Source organism: Epinephelus fuscoguttatus, linkage group LG17, assembly GCF_011397635.1.
Source record: "Epinephelus fuscoguttatus linkage group LG17, E.fuscoguttatus.final_Chr_v1".
Taxonomy (NCBI): Eukaryota; Metazoa; Chordata; class Actinopteri; order Perciformes; family Serranidae; genus Epinephelus; species Epinephelus fuscoguttatus.
This window is the reverse complement of record NC_064768.1, coordinates 42,306,605-42,334,510: the sequence shown is the minus strand read 5'-3', so window position 1 is coordinate 42,334,510 and position 27,906 is coordinate 42,306,605. Positions and strand designations below refer to the sequence as shown.

Below are 27,906 nucleotides of genomic sequence, written 5' to 3'. Positions count from 1 at the left end.
AACAGTCTTCTTTAAGTAACAGGTCTTGTTTGAGCATTTTGTCAATCTCTTTTAGGGTCTTATCACTGAAGGTTAGGGTGTGAACCAATCTGTGTACCTACTCCCCTAATAATAATAACGATAATAAAAAAAATTAACAATAATGATAATAATAATAATAATAATGACAACAATAACAGGGCTGTACAGTGCGACATATATGTTGCACGTGATGGAAAAAAATGTTTGTGCACTGAATGTCATAGAATCTGACACGACATGAGCGATGGATCGTTATCTTACAAAAAAAATTGCTAGTCTACATGGTAGTTGCAGTCTACTGTGATAATGACCATTCATAGTATCCTGTATATCCAACTACAATTCCCACAATTCCTGTGCGCTTACCTCTAGCCTCTCCCATCATCACTTCACTACAGCAAGGTGAAAATGAAGAGGTGTTTTCATCATTTATGTTGATATTTTTACGTGTTATTTCAGATATTTAAATTTTATTTTTTGCATTCGTAAATATTCTTGTTAACTAAATGTTTATTTCTCTTTAAAAGGTTGCACTTGCATCAATATGTATTTATTATCATTATATACGTTTAAAAAATGGTCTAAAACCAGCAAAATTACAACAATAATAAAAATGGTCTTGAAAGCACAATATTACGCAATATTGTCGCTTATGGCAATAATTTCTGACGCAATTAATCGCCCAGCAAAATTTGTTATCGTGACAGGTGCTGCAAACTTTCTGGCCTGTGCTACCAAATTATCACCCTCTGTAGCACCAGTGCTGTGGGCTAAACAAGTTAATGTACAGCCCTGAATAATAATAATAATAATAATTATTATTATTATTATTATTCAAACATTGTTTGAATAAAATCTATTTGAACTTTTAGAGACACAAACTGTTGGACCTGATTTGATCTCTTCACACTTACTATTGCAGCAGACTTTATTCCTGTCTCAATCTAAAAACCGACCAACGACTTCAGACCAATCAGAACTCAGCTGCTCGCCTTTTAACCAGAACCAAGATGTCCGACCACGTCACAGCAGTTTCAGCCTCGTTACATCGACTTCCTGTTTGTTTTAGGATAAACTTTAAAATCTTATTCATTAAATTTCAGGCTCTTTGTGGCTCCAGATCACATCACAGACCTGTTAGTCCCGTATGAACCTCTAAATAGTCTGAGATCCTCAGGCAGAGGTCTTCTGTCCAGAGTCCAGACTGAAGACCAAAGGGGGGCAGAGGCTTAGAATCAGGCCTTGAGGCTCTGAATGACCTGCAGAGGATTTAAATCTGTCTGAGTCTCTGCTAAAAACACTTAGTTTGATTGTTCAGCACTGCGGTTTACACGTCTGAACTTTTCTACAGCCGTGTTAGTAACATGTGGCATGTAGGACCTTCCCTTCAATCGCTTTGATAAACTCTAAAGTCAGGAAAATATTATTTTGAGGGTTGTAAATTAATGGGACCCAAATATGAGCACATCTATATTCAGGAGCAAAACTCGCTCTCGTACAGGAGCCTTTACATCATTTATGTATTTTATCTTAAAGTGAAAGATATTATTGTCGGCAACCCACTCAGTGAGTTCCAAGAGAAAACCAGCAGAGGGCGTGATCTTTACATTTTAACTGAATGACTGAAAAATGTTTTGGTAATAAAGAGACAACGTACAGAAATGACAAAGAAAGTGTCGTTTATTTCATGTTTACAACGAAACAAATTGAACAAAATTGAACTTTCATAATTGTAAACAGTATGTGCTCAGTAACCTTCCTAATGTACCTGTTGTTACAAAATCGTACAGAGACCCTACAGAGCCGGAGTGATGCCGTTATAGACGTGCACATGTGCAAGTACTAGGGCTGTAATGGTACGTGTATTTGTGTCCCCCTGTGAGACTTTCGGTTCGGCACGACCCTGTACCGAATTATTGGGCGCAGGATATAATTTTATTTTATTTTGTTTTATTTTAATTCCGTTTTTGCGAGCCGAACCATTTAAAATATCTAGTTCCCCGACGGACATAATTGAGTGACGGACGAGTCCGACCGTAAATCTCCGCCTTCACTTTGTGCAGCGCATTCTCGCATTTGGATAACGTGGCAAGTGAGCCTGACGAACTTAAAGACCCACCCGCAATCCTTAAGTCGTCCGTTTGGGAAAACTTTGGTTTCAGGGTAAAATACGAAGATGGAAATAAACAAGTGGACAAGACAAAAGCAGTGTGCCGACACTGCAGAACAGGGGTTGGGTATGTACTTGGAAACACGTCTAACATGCTAACGCATCTAAAGCGACATCACCCTAGTATGAACATCTAGAAAGAGCAATTTGGTGCAAACTACGATATCGCCGTCGTTTAAAAAGAGCATTCTGATCACGCTAAAAAAATAACCAACACCAGTGGAGTTTTCATAGCAGTCGATCTACAACCGTGCTCCGTCGTTGAAAACAGAGGATTCAAGCACATGATGAAGGTAATTGAGACGCAGTTTAAAATGCCTTCTCGTCCCTACATGAGTGAAGTCATCATACCACGTCTGTATAAACAAGTTAAAGCCACTGTTTTTCATTCAAAAATGTGTAAAATAAAAAGCAAGATTTTATTTTTTAAATTTTAAATATTTCTATTTTCATTCAAACAATGTGAAAAAGCAGGATTTTATATATATTTGTTTCATTCAAAAACTGTGTAAAAAGAGTTAACTGCTGTGGTGGTATGTTTTAATAAGGTTACCAATAAGTAAAAGATATTTAATAGTTGTCTATTTTTTTCATTACTGTACCGAAAAAAACAAACAAACCGTGACTTGTGTACCGTTACAGCCCTAGCAAATACCAGACTCTCAGTTGTATGTTGTACAGACAGAGATTGTTAAAGACATATTTTAGATCGCTGTTGTGAAAATAACATTAGTCTTGTGTTCGCAGTTCCTTGTTTAAAGCTGAAATAGAAACTTTTATACTACCTAGCGCATTAGCTCATTAGCTAACGCTGTCTCCTGATCAGCTGCTTAATCCTGGATCAATAGAGAATATAGGAACATTTCAGGAGGAGCACGGAGAGGAAACGTGTTCTGTGTTGAGATGATCAGACACATGATGGATCATACATGTTGGTTTCTGGCTGCAGCAAGTTTACACAAGTTTAAGATGTTGATTAAAAACGTCTCTACCTGTTGATACTTTGACTCCAATTAGTGCTGAAATGATCCTGAGGACAGGGACATGAAACCCGCAGGGACAGATAAGACAAGTGTCCTGACTCTAAGTCAGACCCCGCTGACCCAGGCTGTGATCTGCTTCTCCGCTACAAGAACCAGAGGGAGGGCGGGACATCAGTGGGCAGAGACTGTCGGCTTTCTTCCAGCGTCCAGACACCTCTGGATGTGGAGACGTGGACTTTGGAGTTGTCCCTCTGGATAATCATTTACCCTCAACAGAGTATTAACAGACTGCAACGTTTTTAATCAACATTTTGAAGTGGAAATTATGACTTTTCAGCTAACTTAGCTAGCGTGCTAACTTAGCTAGCATGCTAACTGTGCTCACTAAAACTGCAGCCAAAAACAAACAATTATGGTTCACTGTCCATTAACTGTCCAATTATTTAAACAAAGAACACGCCTTCCTGCAGTGGTCCTTCTACAATGAGCCGCGGTTGAAGTTACTGTATTCTGTTAAGATCGGGGAGTTGATACGTAGACGCTAGCTAGCGTTAGCATAGCTAGTTAGTTGAAATGTTGACTCCTCCCACTGACTGTGAAGTGATTGGCTGAATTAGAAATTGACAGGGGATTGTGAGCCTCTGATTGGCCACATTAAAAATGATTGACAGTTGACCTGCCCTCTCTAGCATGCCCACGCACACGTCTAAAACAGCATCTCTCCGGCTGTGCCACGTGATGTTTGTCAGCTCTCTCCCTCGTTTTTCAACATGAAAAAAGAAACACCTACAAATTTGTGAATCGCACACCAGTGAATCGTTGTAAAACCTCGCACTGACTCAAAAAGGTCACAGTTTGGAGCTCTGGGTGAATCTGTTCCTGCTCCACACAGCACCTGAAGTTAATGTTTTCTTCACTTGATTATTGTTCTAACGGTTTTAAACCAGATGTACGTTCTCTGGTCTCTTTCCAAAAATCACTGTCAACACTATCATCAGTATCAGGCTGTAAATTTGGATCTGGATCTGAGTCCCTGGCTGGTTTTGGTCCGCCACAGTCGTTTCCATCAGCGTCAGACAGATGACCGACACACTGATGGTGTTTAAAGCTAGTGTACCAAGTGAACTGTCGATCGCACACGCTGCAGCCGAACGGTTTTTCTCCCGTGTGGACTCTTGTGTGATGAGCCAAGTTGTCCTTCCGAGGGAAACTTTTCCCACACTTGGAGCAACTGAATGGTTTCTCTCCCGTGTGAGTTCTCATGTGTCTTTTCAGGTGTCCACTACCGATGAAGCCGCTGCCGCAGACTGAGCAACGTAATGGTTTCTCACCTGAGTGGATTTTGAGATGTGCTTGTAAATGTTTGCTCCCTGGAAATGATTTCCCACAGACAGAGCAGCTGAATGGTTTCTCTGAATCTGAAGGAGGTTCTCTGGTCTCTGTCCAATCGTTGCTGTCGTCAGTCTCAGCTTCAGAAGAGTCTCCATCAGTGTCTGGCTGTAAATCTGGATCTGAGTTCCCAGCTGGTCCTGGTTCTCCACAGCCCTCTCTGGTGGCGTCAGACCGGCGGCCGACACACTTGTGGTCTTTCAGCTGATAGTACCAGGTGAACTTTTTGTTGCAGACTCTGCAGCCAAAGATTTTGTGGACCTCCAAATGTTTGGTCAGAGTCCGTCTCCAGGCGAACTCCTGACCGCACATCGGGCACCTAAACTGAGTCTGTCCCGTGTGGACCCTCATGTGCTGGATTAAAACCTCGCTGTCGATGAAACTGGCATTACACACTGAGCAGTGGAACGGTGTCTCTCCTGTGTTACTCATCAGATGAGAATCTAACTTCTTATCTCTAACTGACCAACCAAACAGTTTCTCCCCCGTGTGACAAGCCATGTGGGATCGTAAACGTTCACACTTCACAAAGGTTTTACCACACACTACGCAACCAAATGGTTTCTCCCCTGCATATGACTTCCTGTGTGTCTGCAGAGTGTGACTGTCTTCAAATCTCTGACGTGGTTTCTCCTCAGTCTCAGAGACATCCTCTGTTTTCACCAAGGGAGGCTGCTGACGAATATCTTGGTCAACAACGCTGGGTTCAGTTTTGGTCTTGACATCAGAGACTCTTTTATTACTCAGATACGTGAAACCTGACGAATGCTGCCTGGTCTCTCTCCAAAACTCACTGTCATCAGTCTCAGGTCCAAACAAATCTCCTGGTTGTAAATCTGGACCTGAATGCGAGTTCCTAGCTGGTTCTGGTCCTCCACAGACCTCCCTTTCAGCTTCTGTCTCCATCTTTAGAGTCAAGCTGTCAACTGGAGGCTCCGCCCCTCTGTTTTCCTCAATCTGATGAAAACGTGAGAACCGACGACCACGGTACTGATGGTTTCTGAGCCAAGTGATCGTTTGTGGTTTCTCTCCTGTATGAGTCCTCATGTGTCGGTCCAGACCCCCCTTGAAACCAAATCTTTTCCCACACTCAGAGCAGCTAAACGGTTTCTCTCCTGTGTGAGATCTGGCATGTATTTTCAGATGCGTCTTGCGGCCAAATCTTTTCCCGCACTCGGAGCAAGAGAACGGTTTTTCTCCCGTGTGGAACTTCATGTGTCTCGTCAGGTTTCCCTTGATGCCAAATCTTTTCCCGCACTCAAAGCAGCCAAACTGTTTCTCCCCTGTGTGAGTCACCATGTGTTTCTGTAAGTTCCCGCTCTCTGTAAAAGACTTCCCACAAATGGAGCAGCTGAACCGTTTCTCTCCTGTGTGAGTTGTCACATGTCTTTTCAGACTTCCCTTGGTGCTAAATCGTCTCCCGCATCCGGAGCAACTGAATGGTTTTTCTCCTGTGTGGATTTTCATGTGCGTTTGTAAACTTTCGTTCTCTGTGAAAGATTTCATGCAGGCGGAGCAACTGTATGGTTTCTCTCCTGTGTGGGTTCTCATGTGTCTCTTCAGATGTGCCTTGATGCGAAATCTTTTCCCGCACTCGGAGCAGCTGAACGGTTTTTCTCCCGTATGTATTCTCACGTGTTCCTTCAGGATCCTTTTCAGGCCAAATTTTTTACCACACTCAGAGCAACTGAAAGGTTTCTCTCCATCTCTGACAGACACATCATCATTTTTTAAAGAGTTTAAACCCGACGGAGGTTCTCTGGTCTCCGTCCAATCATCACTGTCATCAGTCTCAGCTTCAGATGAGTCTTCAGCCACTGGTCCTGGTCCTGGTGGTCCTGGTCCTCCACAGTGGTGTCCCTCAGACTGAGGTTCCTCTTCATCATCTTCACTCTTCACAGGGACAGGAGTGAATGTGAACTTGGTGATATCAGCCTCCTCCAGCCCTTGAAGCTGCTCTCCCTCCTGACTGCTCCACAGTTCCTCCTCTTCCTCTTTAATGTGTGGGGGCTCCTGGTCCACACTGGAGCTCCACTCCTGCTGCTCCTCTTTAACAGCGATCACTGTTTGGACGTCTGGAGTTGAAGCTGAAACACAGACAGACAGTTATTAGTGTATATTCGGATATTTCAACTCCATTATCGAACATAAATTACCAAACATTTTAAGGTTCCTCAAATTAGCGAGAAGCTACAGCTCCTTTTTTGCAGATTCGCATAGTTTGTGAAACGCTCTTAGTCTAGCCCCTCCCCTACGACCTGACCAGGAGCTACAGCCCCTGACAGCAAAGCTTCCAGGGACACAAGTGTAGCACCACATTAAGGCGGCGAATCTTCAAAGTAAAAGTCCTGCAATCAAAATCTGACTCAATCTAATCAGCCACACCAATGAATCGGGAGACCTCTCATGGGCATGAGGAAACAAGTATTCAATTATGGACGTCACTCTTCGTTCAGCGTATGCAGCACTCGTCACCACAGGGTGAGAGTTTACTTGTAGTGGTGGGTGGAGTGGTGTGTGACATCACGGCGTGTGGTTCAGTCATAAAGCAGTCAAATAAAGCTTGATGAATATTTTATTGTCATTGCACACAAATATTAAAAAGATTAAGTCAACATTAATAACTATTAAGAAATAATTACACATTTACATTTCTCAAAAAATATCAATAGACGTTAACTCCTCTTAACTTCTTTAACTGCTTTATAGCTGGCCCTTGGCATCTGTAATAAAATGGAGAGTCTCGTACTGGTGCTTAAATCTTTATTTCTCCATATGCACCGTGAAAACTATAAGTTGAAATACAAAAAAGGGTTCATTTACACGCTCATGAATTACAAGGTAAATTTACAAACATTTCACACACAAAAATACATTTATGAACAAAGCTAATATTATGATTAAAACACCGAATAAACACCCCAAATTGAACAAATACACCAAGCAAAACGTACCTCATTCCACTACCAAGGGGGCTAATTGTTTGAGGAACGCTGAGATATCATCTGTCGGGGCCATCTACAAAACAACAATGGTACATAGAAGGCCTCCAACAGTGGTGATAGTTGCCACAATGGAAATAAAACTCAACACATGGGGTAAACTTACTCTATATTAACCAGGAAATCAGGAATCAGCGGCGGGGAACCGGAGCAGCACAGAAGCCACGCCAAACCGAAGCAAACAAAGTGTGTGCAGTGCAGGCGATGAGGAAGCGGCACACAGGTGGACACTATACAACTTGATTACTTCCTCACCTTCCAGCACTTGCAGTTTCTACTTCAACAATACAGGACTGCCACCTAGTGGCTGGTCCAAATAATTCACTGTCATTCACACTCCCACCAATCATGTTATGATGAATTTATAACCACATGAATCACACATGATTTTTAAAATAAGTGCCTGATTAGAAGGGCCTATAATGTTTTTGACAACACTGAATTGATTCACACGTTAACAGTTTGGCATAAAGACATTACACCGCAATTCAGTCACTCTCAAGAAGGAGAACCAACTTCTGAATGGGCCTTTCGAGGATGGTAGGTTTGGGAGGGCCATCTGATTTTGCTGGTGGTTTCCAATCTGCAACTTGTACCTTGACCTTACGAACTAGTCCATCACTTCCTTGTACGGTTTCGACCACTCGTCCCAGCTGCCACTGGTTTCTTGGAAGAGTATCATCCTTGATAATAACAATGTCATCTACTTTAAGGTTGTGCCGAGGCACGTGCCACTTCTGTCGTTTAGAAATGATCAAGAGGTATTCCCTCTTCCAACGGCTCCAGAACTGTTCCATCAAATACTGCGTTCGTCGCCACCGTTTTGTCGCATACATATGTTCCTTTACAAATTTCCCAGGAGGCGGGGAGTCGATTTTGGTTTTCATCAGAATAAGATGGTTGGGCATCAAAGGCTCTCGTGATTTTGGATCGTTAATTCCATCTATATTCAACGGACGGCTGTTAATGATAGCCATAGCTTCATAGAACAGAGTTCGCAGTGAGGCGTCATCAAGTCTACCTGGACAGAGAGAGGGTGTGGCATTTAACACATTTCGCACAGTCCGGATTTGGCGCTCCCAGGCGCCACCGGCATGACTTGCTGCAGGGGCACTGAAGATGAACTCGCATTGCTTATCAGCGAGGTAAACTTCCAGTTGGCTGGGGTCACACTGCTTTAGTGCTTCTCTGAGCTCATTTCTGGCTCCCACAAAGTTTGTGCCCTGATCACAGCGGAGTTGGCGCACAGCTCCTCTGAGGCTAATGAAGCACCTCAAAGCATTGATAAATGTGTCTGTCGACAGATCTTCAAGCATTTCGATATGAACAGCTCGAGAAGAGAAGCAAGTTAGGATCAGTCCATACCTCTTGTATTCCTTGCGTGCCCTCTTGATGAAGAATGGGCCGAACACATCCATACCACAGTATGTGAACGGAGCCGAGACATCAACGCGTTCCTTTGGGAGCTCAGCCATTCGTTGCTCCTCTGCTGGACGTCGGAGTCTCCTGCATCTCACACAGTTGTATATCAGCTTGGCGACTGATTTGCTCCCACCAATGATCCAAAACCCGTTGGCTCTGAGCTCCATTTGAGTTTGACTTCGGCCTTGATGATAAATTCTGTTATGGTAATAAGACAGAATGAGCTCGGTAATGTGAGAGTTTTTTGCAAGGGTAACTGGATGTTTTAGTTCTTGGCTAAGAGATGACTGCTTTAACCTCCCACCAATCCGAAGGATTCCCTTGTCTACAACAGGATCGAGGCGAAAAAGAGGACTAGAATTAGGAAGGCTGCCTCCTCTTTCCAGCGTTTTCATCTCTTGAGCGAAGGCTTGCTGCTGGGCAAGTTCAATAACTACTTCAGCCGCTCTGCCTCGTTCATCTATAGTCAAATAATCGCTGTGGTGTTCTTGCTTAGATGCCAGCCTCTTGATTCTTGCAACAACCTTGAGAAGCCTTGTCCAGGAAGAAAATCGACTCAAACTGCTGAGCATGTCCATACAATTACTGGTGGTGGTTGTATTTACTTGAACTGCTCTGACCTCAGGGTCACCAACCAGCAATTCAGCTGAAGGGGTGAGTCTTGGTTTCACTTCTTGCTCCCACAAAAACTTGGGTCCTGACATCCAGCTAGTTGAGGAGATGTCAGAGGCATCAAGCCCTCTAGAGGCATGGTCCACTGGATTTTCTGATGTATCAACATAATGCCACCGACTGGGATCCGTTTTTTCCTTTATCACTTGGAGGCGATCTGCAACAAAAACATGAAACCTTCTTGCATCGTTATTGATAAATGCCAATACGACTTGAGAGTCTGTCCAAAAGAACTCCTCATCAATTTTCATTTCCAATTCATTTTGCAACATGACACTTGTTCTGGCGGCGACCACAGCGCCAGAAAGTTCTAATCTTGGAATGCTCATGATTCTTGTAGGTGCTACTCTTGCCTTGGCCATCACAAGGCTGCAGTGGACTTCATTTCTGTTAATGTACCTTATATAGGAACATGCACCATGGCCAACATTACCGGCATCTGAAAAGTGATGTAGTTCTGTCCTCAAAATGTTGCTGAAGTCATGTGGGTGATAGCATCTTGGAATTGTAACTGCTCTCAATTTCTGGAGACCACTCTTCCACTCCTCCCACCGTGGATATAAGTCCTCAGGAAGGGGCTCATCCCATCCAATACCCATACGACACAGTTCCTGTAAAATGCACTTTCCATGCAAAGTGAATGGAGAGAATAATCCAAGCGGATCTTACAGAGAAGCGATGACTCAGAGAATACCACGGCGAGTGGAAGGCTGCGTCATCTCTTTTGATGATTTCCTCCATGAATGCCTTATAATGCCTTATAATGTTATAATGGTCATAATACTGGTTGTTGGCCTTCAATTTCCTCCTTAGATGTTGCAAACGAACAACAGCCAGTTTTTTGTTATTTGGGAGTGAAGAAAGAGTGCTACTCTTGAAGGGGAGGGAAAGCTCATAATGTCCATCTTCTCTCTGCTTTATGTTATCACTAAGGAGTTGTATAAAATGAACATTGTCTTGTGACACATATTTGTCTTCATAACTCTTCTCATTGAAATCTGACTCAAGGATCTTAAGAACGTCAGTGGCTGATGGTACTGGCACTTCAGGTTCAGACCATTAAAAATGCCATCAATTCCACAACACCAATAACAACCCTGCAGCCACCTAGACACTTAGAGCTGACTCATTTTGCACCTGTAACTGACAAAACTGTCCAAGAGATCATCACCAGTCTGAGTTCATCTACATGCTGCCTTGATGTGTTACCCTCTAGATTTCTAAAGTCTGTGCTGAGCAGTTTGTTACCACCACTCGCTCACATAGTTAACATGTCACTACAATCTGGAACATTCCCAAAGGCCTTGAAAACTGCGGTCATAAAGCCTCTCCTAAAGAAGAGCAGTCTTGATGCCACAGTATTGAACAACTACCGGCCCATTTCAAATCTGCTGTTTTTAGGCAAAGTCCTTGAGAAAGTTGTTTACCAACAGCTTACTGACTTTCTCCTAAAGAACAACTCCTTTGATGTTTTCCAGTCAGGTTTTAGACCCCATCACAGCACTGAGACCGCTCTTATTAAGGTGACAAATGACATCAACACTGACGCAGGCAAAGTCTCAGTTTTAGTCCTGCTAGATCTGAGTGCTGCTTTTGACACTGTCGATCATGAGATCCTTTCACAGAGACTAGAGGACTGGGTGGGCATCTCTGGCACTGCCCTAAATTGGTTGAAGTCCTATCTAGAAGACAGGAAGTACTTTGTTGAAATTGGTAACTGTGTCTCAGACCACATGGCCTTGACCTGTGGGGTGCCCCAAGGGTCAATCCTGGGATCCCTTCTGTTCAATCTCCACATGCTGCCTTTAGGCCAGTTAATACAAAGTAATAATGTGTCCTACCACAATTATGCAGACGACACTCAGATCTATGTCTCGCTGACAGCAGGTGAATATGGACCAGTGGATTCACTCTGTCACTGCATCCAACAGGTCAGTGTGTGGATGCAAAACAACTTTCTCCAGCTAAATTCAGACAAGACTGAAGTCATCGTATTTGGTCCACTGAAACAAAGAGAAAGTGTCAGCAGTCACCTCCAGTCTCTCTCTCTAAAACCTACAAATCAGGCTAGAAATCTCTGGTAATAATGGACTCAGACTTGAACTTTAACAGCCACATCAAATCAATAACATCAGCAGCTTTTTACCATCTAAAAAACATTGCCAAAATCAAAGGTATAGTGTCTAAACCTGACTTGGAGAGACTTATCCATGCATTTGTCTCCAGCAGGTTAGACTACTGTAACGGCCTGCTCACTGGCCTCTCCAAACGGGCCGTAAGACAGCTGCAGTACATCCAGAATGCTGCTGCTCGGGTCCTGACCAGAACCAGGAAGTACGAGCACATTAGTCCTGTGCTCAGGTCTCTACACTGGCTTCCTGTGGCTCAGAGAATAGACTTTAAAGCAGCTCTGCTTGTGTACAAGTCTCTCCACGGCTTTGCACCAAAGTACATCTCTGACATGTTAGTGCCATATGAACCATCTCGGACTCTGAGGACCTCAGGGACCGGCCTCCTGCTGGTGCCCAGAGTCAGGACTAAACATGGGGAATCAGGATTCCAGTTTTGTGCAGCTAAAATCTGGAACAGTCTTTCTGAAGATGTGAGACAGGCCTCTACTCTGACAATGTTCAAATCTAGGCTCAAAACAGCTCTATTTCACTGTGCATATGACTGAAAGGATCTTTTCTGCACTCTTCTCTTTTAAAGTTCATTTTATAATGATTATTTATGTTTTTATTTTGTATTGTGATTTTAATGCATTTTCTTGTTCTGTAAAGCACTTTGAATTACTTTGTGTACAAATTGTGCTCTACAAATAAACTTGTCTTGCATTGCCTTGCCTTCCTTCACTGCGACTCAATGTACGAAGCTCTGGTTTCCCTGTCTGTCAAGATGGGGGTTGGATGATCCAGTTATACTCCACCCAAGCTCAGTTCTCTGTGCAAAAGGTTCATTTTTGCCACCTCTAATGACCTCCAGAGGTGCTAGCGCTGAGGGACAATCATATCCGATGAGCAGTCCCACTTCGCACTCTTGCAGTGGGGATAGTTTGTTGGCCAGGTGTCTCAAGTGTGGCCACTGCAGTGCTGTCTTGTCAGTTGGGATATGAGATCTGTCCACTGAGATAAAATCCCTAGAGTAGGCCTTATGTAGTTGAATGTGGGTTTCAGAGTGGGTTCCTCTAATTTGCAGGCCATGTGCAATCTTGCTAGCTACGGTATTCAATCAATCAATCAATCAATCAATTTTATTTATAAAGCCCAATATCACAAATCACAATTTGCCTCACAGGGCTTTACAGCATACGACATCCCTCTGTCCTTATGACCCTCACAGCTGATCAGGAAAAACTCCCCAAAAAACCCTTTAACGGGGAAAAAACGGTAGAAACCTCAAGAAGAGCAACTGAGGAGGGATCCCTCTTCCAGGACGGACAGACGTGCAATAGATGTCGTACAGAACAGATCAGCATGATAAATTAACAGTAATCCACATGACACAATGAGACAGAGAGAGAGAGAGAGAGAGACAGAGAGAGAGAGAGATGCAGGTAATGACAGTAGCTTACAACAACATTAATGAAAGTAATAATATTATAGTTATAGTTCTGGTTACTGCGGTACAATATGTTGAAAGTATGTATTAATATCTGGCAGTATACATGTGTGACAATAGTCATATGTGTATAATAACAGTAGAAGTATGACTAATGACTAATGATGGCAGCAGCAGCAGCAGGAGGCATCTGGCAGGACCACGGCAGCAGCACAACCACACACGTCACGCTGTCCAGGCACCGCTGTGATATGAGTTAATCTGAGAGACAGTGGAGCACAAAGGCTCCGGAGAAGAAGCCGAGTTAGTGTCATCCAGAATGGCCGAGTTAGCAAGATGCAGTAATAGAATACGAGAGAGAGAGAGAGAGAGGGAGAGAAAGAGAGAAGGTGCCCGGTGTATTATAGGGGGGTCCTCCGGCAGACTAGGCCTAAGTCAGCCTAACTAGGGGCTGGTACAGGGCAAGCCTGAGCCAGCCCTAACTATAAGCTTTATCAAAGAGGAAAGTCTTAAGTCTAGTCTTAAATGTGGAGACGGTGTCTGCCTCCCGGACCGTAACAGGAAGATGATTCCACAGGAGAGGAGCCTGATAGCTAAAGGCTCTGGCTCCTGATCTACTTTTGGAGACTTTAGGGACCACGAGTAACCCTGCGTTCTCAGAGCGCAGTGTTCTGGTGGGATAATATGACACTATGAGCTCTCTAAGATATGACGGAGCTTGACCGTTTAGAGCTTTATAAGATAACAGTAGGATTTTAAATTCAATTCTGGATTTTACAGGGAGCCAGTGCAGAGAAGCTAAAACAGGAGAAATATGATCTTGTTTCTTAGTTCCTGTTAGTACACATGCTGCTGCATTCTGAATTAGCTGGAGAGTTTTTAAGGACTTACTAGAGCTACCTGATAATAGAGAGTTACAGTAATCCAGCCTTGAGGTAACAAAAGCGTGGACCAATTTTTCTGCATCTTTTCAGGTCAGGATAGGCCTAATTTTCGCAATATTACACAGATGAAAAAATGCAGTCCGTGAGGTTTGCTTTAAATGAGAATTAAAAGACAAATCTTGATCAAATGTCACTCCGAGGTTTCTTACGGTAGTGCTAGAGGCCAGAGCAATGCCATCTAGAGAAACTATGTCATCAGATAAAGAGTCTCTGAGTTGTTTGGGGCCAAGAACAATAACTTCAGTTTTGTCTGAATTTAACATCAGGAAATTGGTGCTCATCCAGGTTTTTATGTCTTTAAGGCAGTTATGGAGTTTAGTTAATTGACTTTCTTCTGGCTTCATCGATAAATAACACTGTGTATCATCCGCATAACAATGGAAATTTATAGAGTGATTTCTAATGATGTTACCTAAAGGAAGCATATATAGAGTAAATAGGATTGGTCCGAGCACAGAACTCATGGAACTCCAAAACAAACTTTAGTACGTAAGGACGATTCATTATGAACGTAAACAAACTGAAAACGATCAGATAAATAAGATTTAAACCAGCTCAGTGCAGAACCTTTTAGGCCAATTAAGTGATCCAGTCTCTGCAGTAGAATTTGATGGTCAATAGTGTCAAACGCTGCACTAAGATCTAATAAAACAAGTACAGAGACGAGTCCTTTGTCTGAAGCAATCAGAAGGTCATTTGTAATTTTAACTAGTGCTGTCTCAGTGCTATGATGCACTCTAAATCCTGACTGAAATTCCTCAAATAAATTATTATCATGGAGAAAATCACACAGCTGGTCTGCGACTACTTTCTCAAGGATCTTTGACATAAAGGGAAGATTAGATATTGGTCTATAGTTGGCTAACACCTCTGGATCCAGGGTGGCTTTTTTAGTAGAGGTTTAATTACAGCTACCTTAAAAGACTGTGGTACATAGCCTGTTAATAAGGATATATTGATCATATCTAATATATGAGTGTTAACTAAAGGAAAGACCTCCATAAGTAGCCTAGTTGGGATGGGGTCTAAGAGACATGTTGATGATTTAGATGAAGAAATCACCGTGGTCAATTCTTGAAGAGAAATTGGGGAGAAGCAATCTAAATATATATTAGGTTTTACAGCTGTGTTTGAGGTTAGATAGGTACTATCTGAGGACAGGAGGTCATGAATTTTGCCTCTAATAGTTAGAATTTTGTTATTAAAAAAGCTCATAAAATCATTACTGCTGAGGGCTAAAGGAATACAAGGCTCAATAGAGCTTTGACTCTCAGTCAGCCTAGCTACAGTGCTGAAAAGAAACCTGGGGTTGTTCTTATTGTCTTCTATTAATGCTGAGTAATAGTTTGCTCTGGCATTGTGGAGGCCCCTCTTATAAGTTTTGAGACTGTCTGTCCAGATTAAATGAGATTCTTCCAGTTTGGTTAATCGCCAATTCCTTTCAAATTTTCGCGATATTTGTTTTAACTTACGGGTTTGAGAGTTATACCAAGGAGCGAACTTTCTTTGCTTTTTTAACTTCTTTTTAAGAGGAGCTACAGAGTCAAGTGTTGTTCACAGCGAGCCTACGGTGCTATCGACAAAATGATCAAAGTCAGTACAGGAAACCTCTGTTACTGAGGGACTTGGTATTGAATTTAACGAGGGAGTAATCTTTTCCTTAAATTTTGCGACAGCACTATCTGATAAACATCTAGTATAGTAACTGTTGCTGAGTGGCGTGTGATCGAGTAAAAAGAAATCAAAAGTAATCAGATAATGATCCGATAGCGAGGGATTCTGTGGAAAGACTTTTAGGTTATCAATTTCAATTCCATACGTCAGAACTAGATCGAGGGTATGGTTAAAACAGTGAGTGGGTTCATGTACACCCTGACTGAAGCCAATGGAGTCTAATAATGAGATAAACGCGGTGGCCAGGGAGTCATTATCAACGTCGACATGAATGTTAAAATCGCCTACAATAATAACTTTATCTGATTTAAGAACTAAACTGGATAAAAACTCTGAGAATTCAGATACAAATTCACGTTGTGCTCAGCTTCAATTGCACAGATTGCACATTCACATTTATTTCATTGAGCAGATCATCCAAAATAAAGGTTGAGTCACTCTGCATGTCAAGTAAGGCATAAGTGAGTATCTCTCTGTGTGGCTCTTCTACTGATGACAAAAACACTGGTACAATATTGGACGTGGAAGAAGAACTTTGAGTCACAGCATGTGACAATACATTGTGGACTTCCTGACTTGCACTGTCTTCAGCGGGAGTAGGATTTTGCTCCAATGCTACCACAGACGAGTTACCCCTCTCTTCATGCAGGCAGGTAGGATGACGCTGTCCACATGTAGTGCATGCATGTCGCCTTTTGCAGTCCTTTATGACATGTCCTTTCGACAGGCAGCCAAAGCAAAGTTGGTTCTCTCGAATAAATACCCTTTTGTCCTCAATGGTTTTTTCAGCAAAGGTAGGGCATTTAGCCACACCATGTGTATCATCCTCACAGACTAAGCAAGGTGGTTTTGGCTTAAAGTGAGTTCTATGCATCCCTGCAGAGGAATTATTAAATTGGGTGCTCGTATTAAAGGTGTTAGCTCTTTTGGGTAATCTATCATCCACGGGTTTGGGATTCAACAGAAATGGGCAGGCAACGGGATTGCATGCTATACGAGTTTCCTTTTGCATAAAATCTGTAAAATGCAAAAAGCTTGGGTAGTTGTCAGATGCATCCAGCTCATCCAGGACAATTCTGCTCCATTGGTGCACAATCCAGTCGGGTAATTTCTTAAGTAATTTATGATTTTCCTCACAGTCTTTAGGATATCTAATCCTTTCACATGGGGCATAGCCTCAGCACAGCCTTTTAAGAAATCTGCAAATTCTCTGAGGGCAAAGGGGTCGCTTCCGCTGATCTTTGGCCATTTCAAAAGTCTGTCTCGAAAAGCCTTTTGAACAATAAATGGATTTCCATATCTCTCCTGCAATAGTGCCCAAGCACTGTAATGGGCATCTTCAGAATTCCTATAAAAGAATCCCTCCACGGCTTTGCGTGCCTCTCCTGCAAGATAGTGTTTAAGATAGAGCATCTTCCCACAAGCTGGGAGGGGCTTCTGATCAATGAGGGCCATGAAAGAAATTTTCCAGTCAATAAATTTTAAAGGGTCACCAGAAAATGTTGGCAGTTCGGGGAGAGGCAGATGGTTTACACTTAAAGAGCTTGCAATGGCTTGAGCTAGGTTGACTGTGTCTTGATTTGATGTTTCAGGAAGTGTCTGATGAGGCTGGAATGGCACGGCCCTTGGGTTTAGTGAATCTCTGGGTTCCATTCTTTGATGAACAGACAGAATCTCAACAAGATCACTCTCTTCTCCATGATTCCTTACCCCATCTTCAAAATTCTTATAAGCCCTCACCCGGGTTGCTGCTACTTCAACCTCCTTTTCTGCCTCTAGCTGTTTCAACCTTGACTTCTCCTCTTCCCGCTTCAGGTGCATTTCAGCTTCCTTCTGCTTCATTTCAGTCAACATTTTTGTTTCTTTTAGTTTCCATTCATTCTCCAGTTTACACATTTTTGCTTGTTGAGCTTGGATTTTCCGCATTGCTTTTGCTTGTTCCAGTTTTACTACAAGTTCTACTTCAGCATCAGCCCGTTTACTAGAGACCGTCGAGTGGGAGGAAGAGTGAGTTGAGGATGTCTCAGAAATTACTGTCTCTGTGTTAGCGCATCCAAAGATAGACCCGTAATCCTTTTTATTCAGCATCATCCTGACCCGCTCCTTCTCCAGTTCATCATTAAAGGCCTCGTCTATAGTCCCTTTTCTTTTGACCACAAATTCATAGATCTCAGCTGTGAGGGAGACACAGGCATCCATTTTCTTAGTGATTTCTGGAGTGGAGGTGCAGTTGCATCTAATGGGCTCATAGAGTTGGCACACTGCGTCATGTTTAACCTTTATGTTTTGTTGAATGTTGTCGAGGTTGTCCAGTGAACAGAATGCGTTTAGTTTTGTCCTGGAATCCCTTGCTATTTGTTTCCAGGAATCATATGCTTTTATAAAGGCTTTCTTATGTTGTTTGGCCCTCTCTTCACGCAACTCTCGACCCTTATCAGTTAGCTGGACTTGGATGGTTGGCCGGTGAGATTGTCTATCTCTTGTGATTTAAGTGACATTTTGAATAGTTTGTTTTACTTTAAATATCTGAATTTAGGCCTGTGGGTTATAAATTCACCAAGCAATGCATCAACACGTTTGCAAATTATTGACACTAAAAATCAGCATTAAACTGTGACCACAAACATACATGAGCGCTATGAGCATTAAACAGATATATTGCACTTTACCCTTTCAACCCTTTCATTTAAAAAGGACAATGTAAACATATCATTTAATTACAGTTAAAAGACAGTCTTTACCAGGTATTTAAAACTCTTAAACCTTTGATAATTATAGGCTTGTTTCTTGAAATTTATCTCATAGGTGACATTCAGTGCAGTGTTCCATTGCTGTTCCTTTATTGTTTCAGTCCAAATCGCTCATTGCATATTTAGCCAACCTTAGAGTGTAGGTACCGTCCATTTACTGGTCGTGTCGGTGTACAAAGGCTGGGTCAGCTGCTGGCATCAGATGACAACAGAAGATGGCTCACACATGATGGTTGAGTTTTCACTATAGCTGGCCCTTGGCATCCGTAATAAAATGGAGAGTCTCGTACTGGTGCTTAAATCTTTATTTCTCCATATGCACCGTGAAAACTATAAGTTGAAATACAAAAAAGGGTTCATTTACACGCTCATGAATTACAAGGTAAATTTACAAACATTTCACACACAAAAATACATTTATGAACAAAGCTAATATTATGATTAAAACACCGAATAAACACCCCAAATTGAACAAATACACCAAGCAAAACGTACCTCATTCCACTACCAAGGGGGCTAATTGTTTGAGGAACGCTGAGATATCGTCTGTCGGGGCCGTCTACCAATAAACAAAACAACAGCGGTACATAGAAGGCCTCCAACAGCGGTGATAGTTGCCACAATGGAAATAAAACTCAACACATGGGGTAAACTTACTCTATATTAACCAGGAAATCAGGAATCAGCGGCGGGGAACCGGAGCAGCACAGACGCCACGCCAAACCGAAGCAAACAAAGTGTGTGCAGTGCAGGCGATGAGGAAGCGGCACACAGGTGGAAACTATACAACTTGATTACTTCCTCACCTTCCAGCACTTGCAGTTTCTTTGGGAAAAACATTTTGTGTGTACGAGTCGTTTCAGAGGCGGGTCCATTTACTGAGATTCTGAGCCCAGCGTTTTCCGCTCAGCTGGATTCTGACGTCAGTTTGGATCTAAAAAGAAACAAATTTACATTGAATTCAATCTTACAGCAGAAGAGAACATTTACAGAAAGTAAATGTTCTAAAAAAAAAAACTAGCACTAAAGGGAAATCCAATATTGTTTTGCTATCACAGCTAACATTAGCTAAGGTGCTGAAAAGTTAGCATTTCAGCCAAATCCAATATTTGTTTTGCTACTGAAGCTAACGTTAACTGATACACTAAAAAGTTAGCGTTACAGTAAAATCCAATATCTCTTACCCTACTTGATGGTGTATTTGATTAGTTTTGAGGGAGAGAGGGGGCCATACTGTTCACCTCCATTTTGTGCGCTGAGCAGCGGGCAGCTCTGCCCCACCGATCTCAAAACAGCAGGCACTGATAATTAAAGGTAATGTACCTACTCATATGACGATAGGGATTATGGCAATAGGCGAATTTGCCAAAATGTCATACTATCCCTTTCAGTTATTGTAGCTAATGCACTAAAAAGTTATCGTTACAGAGAAATCAGTATTTGCTTTACTATCACAGCTAATGCTAGCTAATGTGCTAGAAAGCTGGAATTACTGGGAGATGTGATATTTGTTTTGCGATTGAAGCTAACGTTAGTTTATGGGCTAAAAAGCTACCATTGCAGAGAAATGCAATATGTGCTTTACTATCACAGCTAATGTTAGCTAATGCAGTAAAATACTAGCATTATTGGGGAAATCCAATTTTGTTTTGCTATCGAAGCTAATGTCAGATGATGCTCTAAAAAGCTAGCATTAGGGAGGAAATCCAATTTTGTTTTTTCTATTGACGCTATCATTAGCTAATGCGCTAAAATGTAAGCGTTCTAGAGAAATCTGATATTTGTTATAATATTGCAGCTAACGCTTACTTAGCAACTACACTTAAAAAATAGCATTACGGGGAAAATCCAATTTAGTTCTGCTATCGAAGCTAGTGTTAGCTGATGTGCTGGTAAGCTAGCATTACGGAGGAAATCCATTTTTTGCTATCACATTAGCTAACATTAGCTAATGCGCTAAAATGTTAGCGTAACAGAGAAATCAAATATTTATTTTGGTATTGCAGGTAACATTAGCTAATGTAAAAAGTTAGTTTTACAGAGAAATCCTATGCTTGTCTTGCTATTGACGCTAACGTTAGCTAACTTCGTAAAACGTTAGTGTTACAGAGAAATCCAATATTTGTTTTGCTATTGAAGCTAACGTTAGCTAATGTCGTAAAAAGTTAGTGAACAGAGAAATCCAATATTTGTTTTGCAATCAAAGCTAACATTAGCTAATGGGCTAAAAAGCTAGCATTTTGCTTTTATTATTGAATTAGAAAGAAAGCTACTTACCTCAGAAAAACTTGATGCTGCAAGTCTCCCTTTGGATTAAATCGCTGTCACGCAAGCCTGACATGTGGGAAAATGATTTTATTCAGATATCCTCATTATAGCAAGACGGAGCTAGTTGACCAGTTTAGCGTTATATCTGGGGACTTTATTTCATTTGGAAAACCCGACCGTGTCCTCTCAGGTGGACATACAGTGTTAAATAATTTGCTAGTCTGCTATCTGATGTTTTTAGCTATGACATTTTGTTAGCATTTCAGCCCTTGGTTGTACATTACGGTGTTGTAAATGTTAGCTCTGTGTTAGTTCTGTGCTAGCTCTGTGTTAGCTTTGTGTTAGCTCTGTATCAGCTCTGTGTTAGCTCTGTGTTTGCTTTGTGTTTGCTTTGTGTTAGCGCTGTGTTTGCTCTGTGTTTGCTTTGTGTTAGCTCTGTGTTTGCTTTGTGTTAGCTGTGTGTCAGCTCTGTGTTAGCTTTGTTAGCTCTGTATCAGCTCTGTGTTAGCTCTGTGTTAACTTTGTGGTAGCTCTGTATCAGCTCTGTTAGCTCTGTGTTAGCTTTGTGGTAGCTCTGTATCAGTTCTGTGTTAGCTCTGTGTTAACTGTGTTTGCTCTGTGTTAGCTCTGTGTTAGCTCTGTATCAGTTCTGTGTTAGTTCTGTGTTAGCTTTGTGTTAGCTCTGTATCAGTTCTGTGTTAGCTCTGTTTTAGCTCTGTGTTAGCTCTGTATCAGCTCTGTTAGCTCTCTGATAGCTCTGTGTTAGCTCTGTATCAGCTCTGTGCCAGCTCTGTGTTAGCTCTGTATCAGCTCTGTGTTAGCTCTGTGTCAGCTCTGTGTTAGCTCTGTGTCAGTTCTGTTAGCTCTGTGTCAGCTCTGTGTTAGCTCTGTATCAGCTCTGTGTCAGCTCTGTATCAGCTCTGTGTTAGCTCTGTGTTAGCTCTGTGTCAGTTCTGTTAGCTCTGTTAGCTCTGTGTCAGCTCTGTGTCAGCTCTGTGTCAGCTCTGTGTTAGCTCTGTGTCAGCTCTGTGTCAGCTCTGTGTTAGCTCTGTGTCAGCTCTGTGTCAGCTCTGTATCAGCTCTGTGTCAGCTGTGTTAGCTCTGTGTCAGCTCTGTGTCAGCTCTGTGTTAGCTCTGTGTCAGCTCTGTGTCAGCTCTGTGTCAGCTCTGTGTTAGCTCTGTGTCAGCTCTGTGTCAGCTCTGTATCAGCTCTGTGTCAGCTGTGTTAGCTCTGTGTCAGTTGTTAGCTCTGTGTTAGCTCTGTGTCAGCTCTGTGTTAGCTCTGTGTCAGCTCTGTGTCAGTTCTGTTAGCTCTGTGTTAGCTCTGTGTCAGTTCTGTTAGCTCTGTGTTAGCTTTGTGTTAGCTCTGTGTCAGTTCTGTTAGCGCTGTGTTAGCTCTGTGTCAGCTCTGTGTTAGCTCTGTGTTAGCTCTGCAGTAGGCCCTTCAATGGGCCCGCTGCAGTTTGCCTACCAGCCTGGCATTGGGGTGGACAACGCCGTCATCTTCCTCCTGCATAGAGCTCTTCATCACCTGGAGAAGCCTGGAAGCTCTGTGAGAATCATGTTCTTTGACTTCTCCAGCCATTCTTCTTCACCCTCTACACTGCAGCCTTTTCATACCACACCCCCACCTGTCATCTGCAGAAGTTCTCTGACGGCCTCATCACAGATGGGGACGACAGGGAGTACAGAGAACTGAACCAGGACTTTGTGGACTGGTGCCTGAGGAACCACCTTCAGATCAACGCGGGAAAAACTACAGAGCTGATGGTGGATTTCCACAGGTGCAGACTCCTCCCCCCAACACCGGTGAACATCCAGGGAAAGGACATTGAGATGGTGACATCTTATAAGTACCTGGGTGTTCATCTTAACAATAAACTGGACTGGACTGATCACATAACAGCACTGTACAGGAAAGGTACAAGCTGATCAAGAAGGCCAGCTCTGTCGTGGGATGCTCTCTGGACTCTGGACGACAGCCAGAGATAAAAGCTCTGGAGAGCTCCCACAGCGATAGACTGATTCACCCAAAGTGTGTGAAGGAACGCTATCGCAGGTCCTTCCTGCTGCTGCTGTCAGGCTACATAACCAGCACTGCTCACACTAAACTGCACCATGGACACTTTAGGGACACCATGGACACTTTAGGGACACCATGGACACTTTAGGGACACCACAATAAGCATTGCTGTCCCCCATGTTGTTATTTGCACATTCAATATTCCCTTGCACTAAATATGTTCACTTTATCCAGTGCTCACTTTTTTATCCACTGCTCATTATTATTATTATTATTATCATTATTATTATTATTATTATTATTATTTATTATTATTATTATTATCATTATTATTATTATTTATTGCTGTTTCTTGTATCTTTTGTACTTTTTTCTGCATGCATAGTGTAGGAGCCAAAATAATATATATTTGCTTTTGCCTACTTATAATGAACTTTAAGTTTATGTTATTGATAAGTTTAAATTCTAGAAATTATGCTTATGTTATGTCATCATGTTGGGGCTTATGGGTGTGGCTTTTTGGTTATTTAAGGGGTTGTGTGGTGGCGGGAGTCGGACAAAGGAAAGCGTTCCTATAGTAGGCTGAAATATTTTTTGTTGACCGTCACCGTTTCCCATTTGTTTTAGCCACACAAGTACTTATTGTTTGTTATTTTATTGTTGCATTATAATAATTTTTTTATCCTTTTGTTACAATAAACCTGGATCATTTTCAAGGCAAATTCAACGTTCTTTTCTTTTACTTTTCTCTGGAGTGACGTGTCAGCAAGCGGCCTCAGCAGCCTTTTTTTTGTTCCTACACCTAGTTTTTTCAAGTTTTTAAATACTGAAATCTTTAATTTGACTCTTTTCCCTTGACTGCTGTAACACTGGAATTTCTCAATTATGGGATCAATAAAGGTGTGTCTTATCTTATCTCTTATGAGAAACTGACCCGTTTATTGTTAACAGGGTTAAATAAACAAACTTTAAGCTTGAACACTAACATTAAATAAAACATATAACTGGTTTGCTTTGGCTGCTTTGGCCCCTTAATAAATAGAAAATAAATCAACACAAGAAATCTTTAAAATGTCTAACACTGAAATTAAAATAGCAGCAAGACTCCACACACTTGTGCTTTGGCCCCTAATAAATAAAAAAAAGATTAACACCACAAAACATTGTTGACATTTAACAAACAATGCAGCCTTTCCTTTTCAGTTATGTTAGTAGTGTCAGTGCCAGCCTGGTGCTGCTGTTTCCTGTGTGTCTGCATACTGGCCTGGTGGATTGATAGTAAGTACTGCAGCAGATCACTGGAATGGACTGCTTGAATTGCAGAGCGCTGGGCTGGCCGGACAACCTGGATTGGACTATCTGAAAAACTGGATCGGAGTTCTTGGATCGGCATTTGTCCATGCAGTCCGATCCGATACCAATGCACGTTTTTTGCTAATATCGGCGGCCGATTCGGATCAGGACATCTCTACTGTTAGTTCACTGTTAGCTCTGTGTCACCTTTTTTAGCACCGTGTTAGCTCTGTGTCAACTCTGTTAGCTCCGTGTTAGCTCTATTAGCTCAGCGTTAGCTCTTTGTTGGCTCTGATAGCTCTACTAGCTCTGTGTTAGCTCTATGTTAGCTCTATTCTCTCTGTGTAAGATCTATTAGCCCTGTGTTAGATCTGTGTTAGCTCTGTGTTAACGTTGTGTTAGCTCTATTAGCTCCGTGTTAGCTCTGTTAGCTCTTTTTTTATTATTCTTTATTAGCATATTTACAGTACAAATTGACATAGTTTAGTGTGGTACATGAACAAGGAACAAACAAGCCTCGTAATGGGTGTTAAAGATAATGTGGATGAAGAGAAAATTAAAAGTAATAGTTATTAACAAAAGTTAAATAAGATAAATAACAAAAAGGCAGATAACTAAATAAAAGTAAACTCAACAGGAATAAGAGGTGAAGATCCTCTGCTGGGCTTCAGCACATTATTTTCCTCCATATATTTCAGTGATGAAAAGTAAAGAGACATTTCTTTGTGAAAAACATTTGATTTAAATTTCATTAATCTGTTTTATGTATAAAAAAAAACTTGATGATTGAGTCGATCTCCAAGTTACGTATCAGATCTTTCACACGTAAACCAAACAAAACGTTTTCCTTTGTGAGACGAGAGACGTTGACAAATTGAGGAAACAGACAATAATGCAAACTGTCCCAAAAGGCAAAGTTACATTGATAAAATAAATGCTGTGTAGTTTCAGTGTTCGTCACAGAAGGAGCAGTTCTTATAATCGAAACCAAAAACACGTCCTGATCATTCGGCAGATGGTTATTAATGTGACCCTCCTTCACTTCTGGTTCAACAGGAAACTGTTCAGACAAGAACTGTAGAATTGAATTTCTGTTTGATGAGAGCGGATATTATTCTTTAACCAGGGTTGTGAAATGAGGTCGGTTTAAAAGGGTGATGTTAGGACCATTCACCAAAGCGAAGGGAGACTGGGGCAAACATTGCTTTGGAATAAATGTTATGACATCACAACAACAGACTGAGGGATTGCTGTGATGACACGTTTGATGTAGACCAAAGGTCGTCAAAGGGCAGAATGTTTCCTGAAGCGTTCAGTCAGTGCAACACACATCATGTTCCTTTTTCTAGAAACTACAGATTGACTTTTCAGTGACACAGACCTGCAGGTCCACACTGAGGTGTTATGGGGCTAAAACTGTCTGCAAATCATTTTCCAATAATGTGGTCCCTGCTGATGGAAGAGGAGCTAATTTAATAACAGTACCATCTGGAGGAGGTTGATGCTCCTAACTTCCTGAACATGTGGTTTGAGATGTGAAACCAAAGGCTGTTGTCATTTCTCACGAAGGATCTGAACCGATTCATTCAATATTAATACAGTCTGTATCACTTAAGACCACCTTCTTCATAACCTGTGACCTAATGCAGTGTGTTGTCCTCTTCCTGCTTTATGGCTCAACAGCATTTTTGGGGAGTGACAACAAACAGGCTGCAGCTCCACATCAACAGTAAACGAATTCTGTCTGGGTCCATGTCCCAGTGTCTGTCAGTCAGCAGAGTGACTGCAGCTGTCAGATAAATGTGGAGCAGAGGGAGTAAACAGTGTCACTTACTGTCGCCGTGTGTCCTCCAGGAGGACATCCTGTCTGGGTCCATGTCCCAGTGTCTCTCAGTCAGCAGCTCAGACTGTCTCCATCCTCCCAAAACACTCTCACTGACAGCAGCAGAAGGAATGAGACGTGTTAGCAGGAGCTAGCTGTGGCTAACGTTAGCAACATTAGCAGTGAAGCTGTTTCCGGCGGGAGAAAGAAAACAAACCTGCTCTTTGTAGTTTTATTTCAGCTTTGAAGTCCACATCCAGCTGTCTGTGACGTCACAAGGTCTTTACTAAACTAAACTCTGGAGCCTTTTCACTCCGCCGTCCTCCGCACGAGACTAATCCAAACAGCATGGATACCAAGAGGCGAAGCTCAACAGAACGCCCCACTGCAACAGACTCGCCCATGGTTTCGTCCTACCGCCGCCATTTTGGACTGTCAGCAGACCCGCTTGCATACAAAGACACACAGACAAACTGAAGTATATCGCTATTAATTATGCTTACAATGCTACTCACCTCGTGATAGCTTGGTCACAGCTGCTTTTTCACGTTTTTGTAAAGCAAAATATAGACTTTAAAAAAAAACAAAAGAAGAAAAACGGCCTAGATGGCATCTCTACATATTACATCCACTTATGAGAAGATTAACTTAATTACTCCTTCAAAATCACCCCATAAGCCAATCTACCAAAAAATAAAAAAATAAATAATAAAAAAAAATATCAATATTTAAAAACACATTAATGGCGACGTCACATAAAGATTTATTTACAGTTTGTACAGTAAGGGGACAGTAATAACAATAATAGGCTAATAATAATAATAATAATAATAATAATAATATATAGGCTATTTTATTATGATATATTTTAATGGTAAAGCAGTAATCAGTTCTGATATAAATGCTCCAAGAGGCCATATATAGGCCTATATATATACACACATATATCTTCCCACGAAAACTGGCATATTAAATTGATATTAAAACACTTTAAAACTTACACCTCAGGAGTTCTTACCTGTCGGGATCCTTCGGGAAACGGTGGAAGGCCAGGTGCGGGGTGTTCCACTGATAGTTGTTGCAGTTAATTGCACTACACTGTTTTCTTTTACTTTTCTCTCCTCTCTCCTTGACATCCTGCATGTTGTCTGGGCGCAACAGTCCAAGCTCAACAGTCCAAAATGGCGGCAGCGCCCCTAGTGGCTGTTGGCAGAAATTCAACGGAGCTTCGCCTCTTGGTATCCATGCTCTGTAGGTTCCGGGGACGGAAGGGTTAGGGGTCGGACCAACAACCACTTCCGGGTAATCGTTCTTACGCCAAAAGTGTTTCAATAATGTCAATAAAATAAATCTTATCAACATTTGGAGAGAGAAACCCGCGCAGCAGACAGACCACTGTGTAACTGGTATCACTCTGAAAGCGGAAAACAATTCAAAATCCAAGAAAAATGATTGGGTGTTTAATGCTGATCTGTTGAATGTAGAGGATTTATTAGCAGAAATTAAAAATGATACAGAATTAGACAATTATTGCAGAAAATGGGAATATTTTAAATATAAGGTCAGAAGTTTATAAACGTGGTAAATCCAGACATCAACTGCAAAGAAAAAATGAACTTAAATTATTTCAAGAAATTAAAGAATGTTGTAGAAACTTTGAGTTATCAGATGAAGATAAGACAAAAAAGTTATGTTTACAAACCAGAGTAGATAAGTTGTACATTCAGAAGGCAGAGCTAAATGGACAGAGCCAGGAGAGAAAAATTCATCTTATTTTTTTGGACTTGAAAGGAGGAGACAAGAAAGAAATCGAATAGATCTGCTGATGATCAATGATAGAGAATGCTCTGACACAAAATTAATATCTGAAGAAATTCACTGTTTCTATTCTAATTTATACTCTTCAGCACATGCA

The 27,906-nt window shown here is 41.8% G+C and overlaps 3 protein-coding genes across 3 annotated transcripts in view; 2 read left to right on the top strand and 1 right to left on the bottom strand.

Annotated features, from left to right (window-relative positions):
- LOC125904870 (gastrula zinc finger protein XlCGF57.1-like) overlaps positions 1–27,906 on the top strand; it is a 194,375-nt gene that overhangs the window by 104,708 nt on the left and 61,761 nt on the right. The window lies entirely within an intron of this gene.
- Positions 1–27,906, top strand: part of dnai2b (dynein, axonemal, intermediate chain 2b) — a 216,301-nt gene that overhangs the window by 138,656 nt on the left and 49,739 nt on the right. The gene's annotated exons all lie outside the window — the stretch shown is intronic.
- On the bottom strand, positions 1,684–27,150 carry LOC125904856 (zinc finger protein 135-like). The gene is made up of 4 exons (XM_049602540.1): positions 27,010–27,150; positions 26,209–26,438; positions 26,004–26,104; positions 1,684–6,650 (listed from the first exon to the last, which is right to left on the bottom strand). Exons 3-4 carry the CDS (start codon positions 26,044–26,046, stop codon positions 4,096–4,098), a joined length of 2,598 nt encoding a protein of 865 aa, XP_049458497.1. The 5' UTR covers positions 26,047–26,104; positions 26,209–26,438; positions 27,010–27,150; the 3' UTR covers positions 1,684–4,095.

Bases quoted from the DNA above. Each gene is read 5' to 3' on its own strand.
- LOC125904856 (XM_049602540.1), bottom strand. From the start codon at position 26,046: ATGGACCCAGACAGGATGTCCTCCTGGAGGACACACGGCGACA. The intron at 6,651-26,003 runs GTAAGTGACACT...TCTGTGTTTCAG, and splicing joins CTGGAGGACACACGGCGACA to CTTCAACTCCAGACGTCCAA.